The sequence below is a fragment of the Leuciscus leuciscus genome, assembly GCF_965113295.1.
Source record: "Leuciscus leuciscus genome assembly, chromosome: 1".
Taxonomy (NCBI): Eukaryota; Metazoa; Chordata; class Actinopteri; order Cypriniformes; family Leuciscidae; genus Leuciscus; species Leuciscus leuciscus.
The window spans coordinates 78,376,055-78,389,833 of NC_138725.1; the positions used below are offsets into that span (position 1 = coordinate 78,376,055).

The 13,779-nt window shown below is 36.0% G+C and overlaps 1 protein-coding gene across 2 annotated transcripts in view; it reads left to right on the top strand.

The window, feature by feature from the left end:
- LOC309509723 (E3 ubiquitin-protein ligase rnf213-alpha) overlaps window positions 1-13,779 on the top strand; it is a 78,547-nt gene that overhangs the window by 63,862 nt on the left and 906 nt on the right. For both annotated transcript variants that reach the window (XM_082184541.1, XM_082184540.1), the window contains exons 69-71: window positions 9,013-9,210; window positions 11,332-11,421; window positions 11,504-11,682. In XM_082184541.1, coding sequence (XP_082040667.1) covers window positions 9,013-9,210; window positions 11,332-11,421; window positions 11,504-11,682 — 467 coding nt within the window. The remainder of the gene's footprint in view (window positions 1-9,012; window positions 9,211-11,331; window positions 11,422-11,503; window positions 11,683-13,779) is intronic.

The following is a 13,779-nucleotide window of genomic DNA, read 5'->3' on the forward strand; positions in this document are numbered from 1 at the left end:
ACTGCTGTAACCCTCAGTGATGCTGTTGGCCTAACAAACATCTGCTCAACCATACCCATCTCACATCTAACACCTCCCTTCAGAGTAGGTGCCCAGTGGTGGTGACCCCCCTGCCTTAGGTTGTCCTCTGTTGGCCAAAAGAGGATCTTACCCGTCTTTGAGAAATCACCCCATTTACACTGGTAACCGTGCCTTCCCATTAGGAAATTTTAACAGGTATTTTCCAAAGCTCAGGAAAGTGCATTCAAGAGCCATCAGAGCCATTTGGAATGCCTAATAGTGCAAACATGGAGACAAATTAATGATAGTATTTAATCACTAGAATCCATCAGACATCTTCAAACATCAACATAGCAATGCTGAGTTTATACTCAGTGAATTTAGTTATTACAACCGTTAATTCAGTGTAATGTTATGTTACATCAATAACCGGAACCAATCAATAACTGGAACCATCAGTCCTGTACATGGTGAAGACAAAGATGAGACAAAGAAGTTACTGGTCATGGAATAAAAATAGTCACTTCTATCATTTAAGGTAGAATATCATTAAAACATTTAACTCCCAATTGCATATATTATTATTTATTAAAAATCTCTGTCTATAATTTCCAACTGAGACGCTGTGCTCATTCTAGGTAGCTTGTTACTTATGACACAGGCTCAAATAACAAAATCTAAATGACTTTGAATAAGAGAACAACTCTGAGAGAATGTCAAGAATGCCTCAGAGTAATTCTGCATTTACAATACTTTTATAATTTCATTCTACTCACTTTTTACTCTGACTTAGTCAGAAATAATATGTATTCCAAATAAACATCTTTGTTTATATTTGTCATTTTTCCTTATTTTCCAACTCACATTCTTATGGAGTCATTATCTATAATTTTCATCAGCTTGTACTTGTCAATTAACTATAAAACTATTATCATAGATATTTCCTCAAAGTAATTCCTTAACTTCAATCTTATGATGTTGTTTATCTCTTGTTCTTCTTCAGACAAAACTTAAATTTTGTAATGTTGAACAATGATCAACTTTCAAACATTAACACCAGAAATCTGTTAAAAAGCTTAGCTTGTTTCTGTTTTTCTCTTCAAATACCCAGAAGATAATGTTTTGCTATACAATTACTTTCGTGTATTCTTGAGAAGCAACAGGCTTTCTATTTATCTCTCTCTCTCTCTGTGTGTGTGTGTGTGTGTGTGTGTGTGTGTGTGTGTGTGTGTGTGTGTGTGTGTGTGTGTGTGTGTGTGTGTGTGTGTGTGTGTGTGTGTGTGTGTGTGTGTGTGTGTGTGTGTGTGTGTGTGTGTGTGTGTGTGTGTGTGTGTGTGTGTGTGTGTGTGTGTGTGTGTGTGTGTGTGTGTGTGTGTCTAAAGGAGGGTATAGATTCCAAAGGAAGGGCTGCTTCACTCTCCCTTTTCACTCGATGAACAAAATTAACCCTTATATTTTCATTTATCTTTTTTCGTCTTTTTTTTTTTCAGTTTAACTCAGATCAGTTTCTTTTTTTTCATCTTTTTTCTTTCTTTTTTTTTATCTCAGATTAATTTCTTTGAATTTTCTTTCTTTTTCCTTTAAGCTTGCTCAGAATAGTATCCTCAAATATTTGAACAGCTTTACGGTCAAAATCAGAAATGCCTGCGATCCTAACTAGTTACATCGGCACATTCATAATTTGACTCCAATGTTAATGTCCTTAGAGCTTATTTGAACCCTTTCTATGGCGCTCGTCACAATTAATCACTCCTGTCAATCAAGTCTTGCTGCCTTTTCATACTTGTATTAATTCCAGCGTTAATGTCTTTAGAGACTATTTTTACTCCTTTCTTTGGAAACTCCCTACATCTAACCGCTCCTATTAATCAAGTATCCTCAAATTTCCTAGCTTAACCGTCTTACAGCTAATTTCCTGAATTTTTGACTAGATAGTCTTTTTTCTAAAAAAGATCTATCTCTATCCCAGCATATCAAATACTTTAGAGGTTTACTTTTCAGAGGAACTTAAATTAGCCAAATTAAACTGAATTACTTAATTGAATTCCATTTTACCCTTTTATTATTATGTCTGACATATATTTATTGGCAACACAACTGGTAATTTAAATAGCACAGTTCTTTTAAGCAGTTTCAGTCTATGTTTAATCATCAGGCAGACTTATAATTATTTAGAATAAAATAAGGTCTTACCTGGAATGATCAAACAAAGGCCTGAAGACATCAATCCTGTTCGTGACGCCAATTGTAGATTTAAATTTAGTCTTTCCCCTTATTATTAGATTCACAGGGCCGGACACCAGTTATCTTGCCAAGAAGAATTTTTATTCTTATATGTCAGGAGAGAATCTTTCAGAAGATGTTACATTCATGCCAGGTCTATGCGTTCTCTGAAGTTGTGCAATGAGACAGAGCTTATATACATCACTGAGCGACTTCCATTCATGGTAACAAACTCTGTTGCTTGAGGTTAAAAATGGAACGTATATGTCATAGAACATATGGCACAATTCACTTCCATATTAAGAAACTATCTGTTGTTTACATCTGCATCAGTTGGAAACATGTTACATTGTACACACCCTCTACAAAATATAGCTCATCCACCTGTCTCATGTGACATGATCTTCACATGGTTCCATGCTATCTATAGTCTCCTCATGCACTCAACACAGACACATAACTCTGGCTTGACAAAATACATTATGAAATTATTATGAAAATGAATAAAGAAAAATAATACAAATACATAACATTAAACAGTACATTTTTAGTCTTCACCTACGTATTCTTTTTTTTAATCTATCTTGTTCACGTGACAATTCGCGTCACTTACGGCAGTATATCAGCCTGCGTCTGTCTCCTGCACACGAGAGGAGAGAAGAAAACAAGTAAATGTCAGTTCAATTGTAAGTTCAGTCTTTATGTGCTTAGGAGTGTGCGATGTTGTCTATGAACTATGATGATATTGTAATCATTGTTTTAACTATGTACGAGGCACTGCGAGTGCGAGCTGACATCGGGTTTGTCTCTCATGCTTGCTTTCACTGCGTGATATAGATGTCCCCAAATGAGTTTTTGTCTTATATTTATATCATATTATGTTGTTATATTAGAATATCATATGAGCAAGAGTGCCGTTTTCCTGTGCACAATTGCAAATGTGCTATTTATTTTATACAACAGTTAAATTAAAAATAGTTAACATTGTGAGTTACTTTTTGGACACAATATTGTCAATTTTCACCTTATATCGCCGACGAGAATTTCATAATGAAGCCGTGGTCCAACAGACATCGATGATTTATTTTTTTACTGAAATCCGCGTTTTGAACGAATCATTTCAACGATTCAATGATCAATCACTTGTTTTTCTGAATGAATCAGCCGTTTGAACAAATCCGTTGACTCCAACAACTCGCTTATTAAAGGGTAACTAAACCCTAAACCAACTTTTTTTAGTTAATGATCTGTAAGAATGGGGCTTTATTAGTGCTGTTCATTGATTCAAGTAGTTTTTTTGACATTTGTGTTTAAAGTGTTTTAATTTTACAAAATATGGTGTAAAAACGTCTGAGTGCTGCCCTCTTCAGGTTGAACAGTGGCTACTGCAGTTGAATTTTCCTATTGGAAGTTGTGGTACCCTCTGACGTCAGAGGGTACCAGCTAACCACGCCCTTGCCTGCAGAGAGATACGTCACAGATGCACGCCCCCTCTCCACTGGGCTCTGCCTACTTTTCCAGCATTTTTCAAAAATTGCCAGTGGGTGGGTTTAGTTACCCTTTAAGACAGTGACTTGCCGCCACCTACTGGTGGTTTTAGTTTCATATTTAAAGTATCCTTTAATTCAAATGTTAAAATTATAAATCATTTCATATTTAAATATTGAATAGCTTTATTTATGCAATTGTAAATGAAGTGTAAATATAGTAGGCTAATGCCAGTTTTGATGCCGCTTCTGTGTCTCCTCTGCACTGCAAGGATGGATTTTAATTGAATGATTTATTCTGACATTGGTACTGTGTTATTCTAATATAATTTTGAATATATTATTTAATATATATTTATATATTGAATATATATTTAATATATTTGAATGTTAGAATTTGACATAAAAGGTGATCCATACCTCTAAATACGTTTAGAAACAATGTCCATATATAGGTGAAAATGCCCCTGGAAATCAATTTAAGGTGGAAAATATTGCCCCTTAATAAAAATGTTAATTTCGGTCACTACTGTGAACTGACCACTATAGAATATAAAAAATATGAATATCTTCGTCGGTCTGCTGTCAACAACTGGCCTAAACCAGCCAGGGTACCAGTACAAAAACACAATCAGTAAAATATCATCTAATTATTATCAACAAAACTTTGAAAATATATAGACATATTTTTGTCAATATTGCACACCCCTAATGTACGGTATTAATTTTGATTTCTTCAGGTCTTAAAAAGGTCTTAAAAAGCCTTAAATTTGACTTTAAAAATTGTGCAGATACCCTGTTTAAGAGATATGGTACAATCATAACACTTATTACACAGCATTTCACAACATAAATAATTATGGAGATAAGAAATATTGATTTCAAAATGAACTGGTTTAAAATCATACCTGTTTGTATCTCATAATCCAACAGTGTACAAAACACTAGTCGCAAAATGGCTGTGTTTGTATGAAACGAGAGAGCGAGTCCATGATACTGGATGGCGTAATTAAATAACTGTACACAAAATATTGATTTGACTGAGTTTTAATATTTTATCAGCTCACCAAATGCAAAACTTCCACGAAGAAAACCCGTTCCTAGCAAGCGTATAGTGCGTAATGCTCTTAGGCCATCCTTAAAAATATTTTGGTTTGCCGTAACAGCCAAAAAAAAAAAAAAAGGATCGGTTGGTCGGACTATTTTTTTTTTTTTTCAAGATTCAATGTAAAAAAAAAAAAAGTAACATTTTGGTCATGGTGATTATGTAGGTATGAATTTAAACAAATTTGCATATCGGGACTTCACTGACAGAATTTCGTGCCAAGTTACAGAGGTGTCGAGAGAAAAAAAAGAGATTTTGATCAATAAAAAAAATACATTTATATTTAGGCCTATATATTAAATAACAATTAGAAAACCTGTATAAACTGAACACCAAAGAATAATATTAACTATTGAGCGGTGGGGACGCGTTCATGTGTAAGGGTGGCGCTGCCAATAACGCACCTAAAAGCTGTCACAAAGAACTGGGAAAAGTACCGGTAATGATTTATTATTATGTTAAATATATCAAGGAGACATTTCAAATGTTTATTAATAAACAAGTGTTTTCTGCGTCAAAGATGAAGTTGACGACGCTGGCGCGCCAGAGAGAAATGCACATTTCATACGGATTAGCCTACATAAGCAGAGAGCAGTCTGTTTTCTTTCGTTTTGAATTGTTTTGTTTAAAAGTACACATTTCATGCTTTCTATATCTCAGGTCTGTGAGGCAAGTAGCTTATACGCTGAGTTTCGGTTCATTTAAGAGACGATCTCCAGTTCACGCGCCGGCGACTCCGTGTCCTGATTGCCTGCTATATTTTCTTCTTATTTATTAAATCCATGCATTGGTTGATGAAACATTTGATTAAAATTAAGATACAATTAATACAAAACGAAATTCACTTTAAAGAAAGGTTTTCTACAAAAACAAACTTAATGAAGTGGCCAACATCATGTCTGCCCACTCCATTTGTCTCCCGATATTTTCGGGATCATCTTATTCATGCTTTTCACTTTTCATATAGGCCTAATCAACATAAAATTTTAAAAATATATATATTATTTTGTTTAAAGATGAATATGAAACTAAATCGTTTTTTAATGACTGGGCTACAACGGCCTATTAGCCTAAAGGCTACAGATACATTTAATGTCGGAGCGTCTTACCGGTGAGCATGTGGGGGGGAGAGATACGATTTTCGATCAATCATCGAATATTATTTTGCTTGATATTCCAATCCTTAATATTTGGTGTTTTAAATGCCTGTTTGAAATCTCTGTGAAAGTTTTAAAGCAGTCTTGTGCCGCTTTCAGAGCGGTCACGTCATTGTTTGTTCCTCATAAATGCGAACAGACACGAAAAATAAAATAAAATGAATATATTATGTTCTGTGGAGAGCCAACCCTTCTTCATCCGGTGGGTATATTTCTTTTGGTTTGCCAGTGTAATTCATAGAATTACTAAAACATATTTTACCACCTACAAGTTAAAGATATTTTGTGTCAAGTCCGGACCGTGATGCAAGTGTATTTCCCTCATATTAAATATAAAACGCATGTGTATAGGCTACTGATATTTTTCTAACGTCTGGACTCCTTTATTAACCCTCTGAGGTCGAGAAACGCGCCGACGCGTTTTGCTGGATTTTTTTCACATAGCAGCAACATAAACTTAAATTACTCCGTCATTTATGGTTATACAGAAAAAAGAAATATAGAAAAATAATCTGTGATATTTCTACTTTTGTATGTGTCCACTTACAATCAAATCAAAACATTGTGCTTTTGTAAAATAAAGAAAATAAACAGGGTGTGCGTTCTGCCTCTCCGTCGCGGTGAACTTTTTTTTCTTGAGCACGTCTATAAACTGAAACAAAACTCAGCGAATACTTGTCACACATTTATGAGCCATACACCTTTATACACATTTAAGTGTGTACTTTTAAATGATCGGATTCAAACTGAAAACAAATATTCTCTGTTTAAGTAATTTGTATAAAACCAACAGGATGTCCAGTATCTCAAACGCTTGCTAATTACTTTTTAATTCGACACGCCCACTCGCGCAAAAGAGATTCACATGCAAATCTCCACATGGAACGCGATCGCCCTCGTTACCTCAAACACAAAACACCAAAAAACTTCACAAGTCTCTGCTTTTCGTCGAGTTTGGAAGACACGTCTGATCTTACATTGGATTTACCCCCAGAAGAAGAAGAACGCGATTTGAAGACAAGAAAGATGTAAGGTAAGAAATTCTTACTTATTAGTTTATGGTATTGTTGCATAAACTTCACATTGCAGTTGAACTGTTGCTAGATACTGTATATGGTGAATATTATACTATTTAGACCCGTGTTTCCTGATAAATACTGTTTGTGGATATCTGCTCAAACATAGATATGTATAACCATAATGTTTAATATTTTGGAGCGCGATGGCGTTTGAATGTATCATATTTTGGAGCGCGCTGTGGGTTTGAGTATCATATTTTGGAGCGCGCTGTGGGTTTTAATGTATCATATTTTGGAGCGCGATTGCGTTTGAAAGGAAAAATGCACCAAACATTAGGCTTTATGTTTTTACTATTATCTCATTTCATATCATCATAACGAATGGAAACATTTGAAGTAACAATATATATTTCTCTAGCGTAGTTGTTCTTGAAATCTTTTGGAAGATTTAATTTATTGTTATTATTTTATGCAGCACTGCGTAGCCTATGCCTACAAGGCACAACAAACCTGGTGTTCATTATATATTGTTGGAAACGTGTGTGTGTGTGTGTATTCTGTGAATTTTAAAAAGAAATTTTAACCAGAAAAATCTAAAATCTATTCCCAAAATCGTGCAGCCCTATAGTTTCTCTTGATATCATTATGTTCACAGTTTTTTCTTTTTTTTTTTCTTTCAGGGACCAGATGCAACTGAGTCCTGCTAACTTCAACATTCACATGAGTCTCTGTACATGAACATGGTAAAGTGAAAATCAAACACCTTGGAAATTAAAGGTATGTACAATGTTTTTAGGAATGGCACAAAGGTCTCTGTCTTTGGATCATTGTTTTCAATGTGCTCTTTTGTCATTTGTATTTTTGGATTGTGTTGTGCTGTAAATAAATCCAAACAATCTAAAAGCCATTCTTTTTTAAATCTCCTCATTCTTTGTGCAAGGTTGCTCTGAATGACAGGGCCTGATCGCTCCTAATAGGGCAGTTAGGGGAGTGTCTTTGTCTTTCTCAGGTGTGAAAAGCTTACATATTCATGAGATGATCACGCCTCTTCGCATATGGCTTTGTCACACAAAACACGTCTTAGAAATTTTAAATCAATATATTGTCTTATCTGAATGAGCAGTCAGGGTGATTTTCACATAGTTTTGGAGCAAATATTCTAGGCTATGTCATACAATTTTCAAAAGTCTTGTGAAGAAATAATCAGTATGGGTTTCATGGCCTTATTTCAGTGAGAATTTTTTTTTGTATTTTCACAAACCACGCATAAATGTCATTATCTCAAAACTACAAACTTTTACATACATGCTGCTGATATATTATTGTAGCAGAGTTTGTGCTGAATACAGTGTAATCAGACTTTAGCCATGAAAATGTCACTAGTAACAGAAAAAAACACAAATGTCAGAGCATGTCAGAACACCTCCATGGCCCAGAAAACAGCTCAGACCTCAGAGGGTTAAGGGAGTATGGATGTATAAACAACAGACGTTTCAATATATTAGTATTAAATGCATTTTCTGATGAAGTTTTTTCTGATGAACGCATTTTTCTCCCCGAGTGTCGCGATTTCGGTTTCATTTCGCATATAGGCCTAGCCTACAGCCCTTATAATCATAGATGACGCCACGGGTTTTTATTTAAAAGAAAGAGCGTAGCCTAACGTCTGTATGTAGGAGTATGGGCAATTTATATTGACAATACTTACTAAAATATAATTCATATAATTTTATTGCATTTGTATTAGTAGTTTGAAGAGTAAAAAAAAAAAGCAGTAGGTCTTAACGCAAGTTTACAACCGGCAAGTCGGTCGGACTAAAAGGGGAAAAAAATAATGATTTGGGTCGGTCCTAAATTGACAGTGTCGGTCGGGTTACAGCAAACAAGAATATTTTTAAGGATGGCCTTAATGAACATTTCTGTTGTTTAAATGCACCTTTTCAATTGTATATTTAATGAAATCAATGATATTTGTGAGATTTGAAAGCGTTCCTCAAGCCGTGTTGTGTTATGTGTGGCAGGAGCCGTTGCAGCCGCTGACACAGCACGACCTGGTGAAGGATCTGCAGTCCTACAGCGACGTGTGTGAGGCGTTGTCCACCGTCCAGCTGGCCCTGGGCTTCCTCGCCATGACCGGCGCCGACCCACACATGCAGCTGAGCTCCTATCTCAAAGAGGTGCTGCAGATGACGGACCACATGGGCTCGCACATCTACAAGGTGGGTCATGAGCACAGTATTTACCCGTAACTTCATTTAGGCCCTGGTTCCTTCGGTCGAAACACACCGAGTACCAGCCCAAAGTCCCTAGTTCCTGGAGAAACAGTCAGAACGTCATCAGAGAAGTGTCTTAATGTCAATAAGCTACAACAGTTAAACATGTCAGCTGTGTGGACACTGGCTCTGAATTGATTGACAATCTTAATGTCACGATTTTAATCGGTAACCATATGGTTTCTTAAATCTAAAATCTTTTAGTCTCTGCTGATGCGTGAACATCACACTTGGAGTGAACTTGGAGTGCACCATCCAATAATCACGAAAGGCTTTGTGCTCTGTCGATTTTATTATGAAATTCAAACAGTAAATGTCATTTTGGCGCTCTTTAATACGGCGTGACGGATCAGTTCAAGCGGCAGCGTGGATCAAGCGCATGTGAACCGATCATCTCATCTCCTCTTTACTAGTTACAGCACGCAATAAACATGGGTGAACAGCAGAGGGTGTGTAAGCAGAGGTAATTGCGACTTTTTAATCTCACAATTCTGACTTTTTATCTCAGAATTACGTGATATAAAGTCGCAATTGCAGGTTATAAAGTCAGAATTGCGTGATATAAAGTCGCAATTGTGTGTTAAGTCAAAATTGCGAGAAATATACTTGCAATTCTGACTTTTTTTCTCAGAATTGCATGTTTATATTTTGCAATTCTGACTTTATAATACGCAATTGGGAGATATAAAGTCAGAATTGCATGATATAAAGTCGCAATTGCGTGTTATAAAGTCAGAATTGTGAGATATAAACTATTCTGAGGTTTAAAAAAAAAGTCAGTTTTTTTATTCCTTAGAATTGGACTTTATATCTCACAATTGTGACTTTATAACACGCAATTCTGAGGAAAGATGTCAGAATTGCGAGATATAAACTCGCAATTGTGTTATAAAGTCAGAATTGCGTGATATAAAGTCAGAATTGCGTGATATAAAGTCGCAATTGCGAGAAAAAAAGTCAGAATTCTGACTTTATAAGACGCAATTGCGACTTTATTTCTCAGAATTGAGAGATATAAGTCAGAATTGCGAGATGTAAACTCGCAATTGTGAGATAAAAAGTCACAATTATCTTTTAAAATGTTTTATTCTGTGGCGGAAACAAGCTTCCATAGGAAACAAAGATACATTACAACTTACCAAAATGAGTCCTGTCTCATGTAATCGCTGTTTATCAGTGTTTCAACCGGGGAAAGACGTCAGTAAGACAGTTAACCTTACATTCACCTCAAGAAAGCTATTCACGGTCCATAAACTCATTAGTTAGCTAGAAAACAACTCTAGAGAAGAGCATTTTGATAAATATATGCACTGTATTACATATTCATTATATTTTTTACTTCATTATTTAATGTATGTTTGAATAAATCAGTCATGAAAACAAGAAACAGTTCTGTTATAAAACTGCCTCGTGTGCAATTTAAATGCTTGTATAACTACAGTTTCTGTGCATCCTAAATTATCGGTTTAGTTTTTGGCCCAGATTTTTCATTTCGGTGCATCTCTAACTAGGAGAACTCGCCTCAAGGAAGCTGTGTATAGTTAGATTGGTTCATGAAAATAAAACCGTTGGAATAATTAGATTGGTTCATAAAACAGTGTGATGGAACTGAATAAAACGTAAAGCCAAGGTATTGAAACATCGGTAACACTTTACAGTAAGGTTCATTAGTTAGCATTAGTTAATGTATTAACTAACATGAACTAACTATGATGAATACATTTGTTACTGTATTTTTCATCTTTGTTAACGTTAGTTAATAAAAATAAAGCTGTTCATTGTTAGTTCACAGTGCATTAACTAATGTTAACAAGATTTTAATAAAGTATTAGTACATGTTGAAAGTAACATGAACAAAGATTAATAAATGCTGTATAAGTGCAGTTCATTGTTAGTTCATGATAACTAATGTAGTTAACTAATGTTAACTAATAAACGGTAAAGTGTTACCGAAACATCCTCACAGCAGTGTTTTACTCATTCATATGTGTGTGTGTGTGTGTGTGTGTGTGTGTGTGTGTGTGTGTGTGTGTGTGTGTGTGTGTGTGTGTGTGTGTGTGTGCGCAGGCATTGAGCAGGTGCAGTCTGAAACACTGTGTGGCGCTGTGGCAGATGCTCAGCTCTCTAAAATCTGAGACCATGCTTCGTCTGAAGAGGGTGAGACACTCAACACACTAAACCGTGTTCTGCCATATTCAGTGTGTGTGTGTGAAAATGACTGTGTTCATCTGCACTTCAGGACCCGTTTGTGGGAATCAGCAAAGAGTATAAGCGTCCCCTGCAGGAGGAACACAAGACTCTGCTCACAAGTTTCTTCACCAAGTCCAGCGCTGACGCCTTCCTGCTGGAGATGCACGAGTTCCTGCTCCTGGTCCTGAAGGACCCCAAAGCCACGGACACCTTCAAGCCTGACTGGGGGTGAGCCCTCATGATGGGATGATAGTAGCTCTGCTGCAACTTTTACACCAATTTTCGCTTTTCTTCTGATGTACAGAGTTTTTTGGAGGGGGTTCAGTTTTGCCTCAGTTCATAATTTACATATAATTCCTAAATTACAGGTGTATAGATGCATATAAATGTCAAAACTTTTCATTCCTATTTAAGAGATCTGAGCGAATCTGTCAAGTGTTCTGAAAAAGTGCATTAAAGGTAGGGTAGGTAGGATTTTTCTAAAAAAACTTTTTTTCAAATTTGTTTAAACTGTCTTTATATACCAATACATAATTAAAATGTAAGTGCTCTGAAAAAGAGAGTATAAAAATCGAGTGACTGTAGACCTTTTAATCTGCTATAAACACAGCTCATTATTTCCATCCGGGACGAAACAATTGATTGGTTTGGGCGATTGTCACTCTCTCTCGCAACCATGGCAACGAGCACTGTTGCTACAAGATCTGCCCTTATGCATGCATCCGTTTGATTTGAGGAGTGCAAGAGAGGCGCGGAACCTACGAAGAGTAAAATTATGGCAGAGAAAAAGCATTCCAAATTCAAAGCACCTGCATAAGCAGGCAGCGAAGGCAAACAAGGCAAAAAAAGAATCTTGAACGACCTCCTCTGCTTCGCCCTCAACCCCGGACCTGTCCTCGAACCGACGATGCGGTAGCAGCTACTTGTCTCCGGTACTGTTTTCATCATGGAAACTCTTACATGCAAAACACCGTATATGTTATGAATCTTACACGAAATTCACCTTCATCACAGTGTAACTGATGGTAATGGAAAAACGTGTATCAATGCAAACTGTTTTTAGCTTTGCCTTATAAATATAGCTCGTTATCTATAGTCTAAATATAGCTTGTTACCGAATCAAACAAAATATATTTTAAACTTTACCAGTATCGATATGCTAGCTTGATAGTGAGTACTAAAAGCCATCTTATTTGTTTATATTTATAGTGATAAAGTTAGGTATTTTATTACATGTGATTCTGACATGATGTCACTGCATGCACTGCGCTCCTTCCTCTCCACTCGTCTCAGGTAAATAAATAAGTAAGTAAATAAATGCCTCTTCCAGCTGAGCCTGAGCGTTTGGCGTCGCGCGTTCATGTGTTTTGGGGGCGTGGCTTTGGAAGAAGCCCAGAAGGGAGAGGGTGGGAGTGAATGGAAATAATTAGCTGTGTTTACAACAGTCGTGAGAGGTCTACAGACACTCGATTTTTATACTCTCTTTTTCAGAGTACTTACATATTAATTATGTATTGGTATATAAAGACAGTTTAAACAAATTTGGAATGTTTTTTTTTTTTGAAAAATCCTACCTACCCTGCCTTTAAGGATAACTGTATTTTTGTATTTATTTCTTTATGAAGCTGTTTCACATCAGAGTCCTGTTTGGTGAACCCGCACACGTTCTACCTAACAGAACACCGACCCGTTATCCGACAGCACTACTCTTTTAATTCCCGACCCGTTTGACATAAAGACAGCGACCTGGACCATTAAATCGAATACATCCGGGAGACTCAAATGGTTTATTTTCTCATGCAACACAAGCAATCAAACCAACATTATGAATTCCGAGTTGATGCATTTATGAAAAATAGACACGCACCCCAACATGGTAATAATTAACAGAACAAAAATGAGAGTGTGTATCCGTCGTGTAAACAATACAAAATCTGAGCCTGTATGGGCAGATTGTTCACATGATGTAGGATATTTCAAACAAATGTGCATAAATCACACCACAGTATAACAAATGCTTAGATGTTTCCATAAATTAAAAGAACATATAGCTAAATATGAGCCTTCACTGTGTTTATAATATTGGGGATATTTTAGCGGATTCACTCTACAGAGTTTCAGGAGAGACAAACACATTCAAATGCAGTGTATAAGAGGACGTTGGTCGTCTTAGCAGCATGAAAACTACTACAATTTGTAAGAATATCAGAGTATAAATGTAGCTTTTTTCATTGACCCTTAAATTACTATAATCAATTTAAGCAAAATATTTAGTAAATTAACACACAGTTGGTGGGGAATATGGGGAAATATTCCTATTCTGCA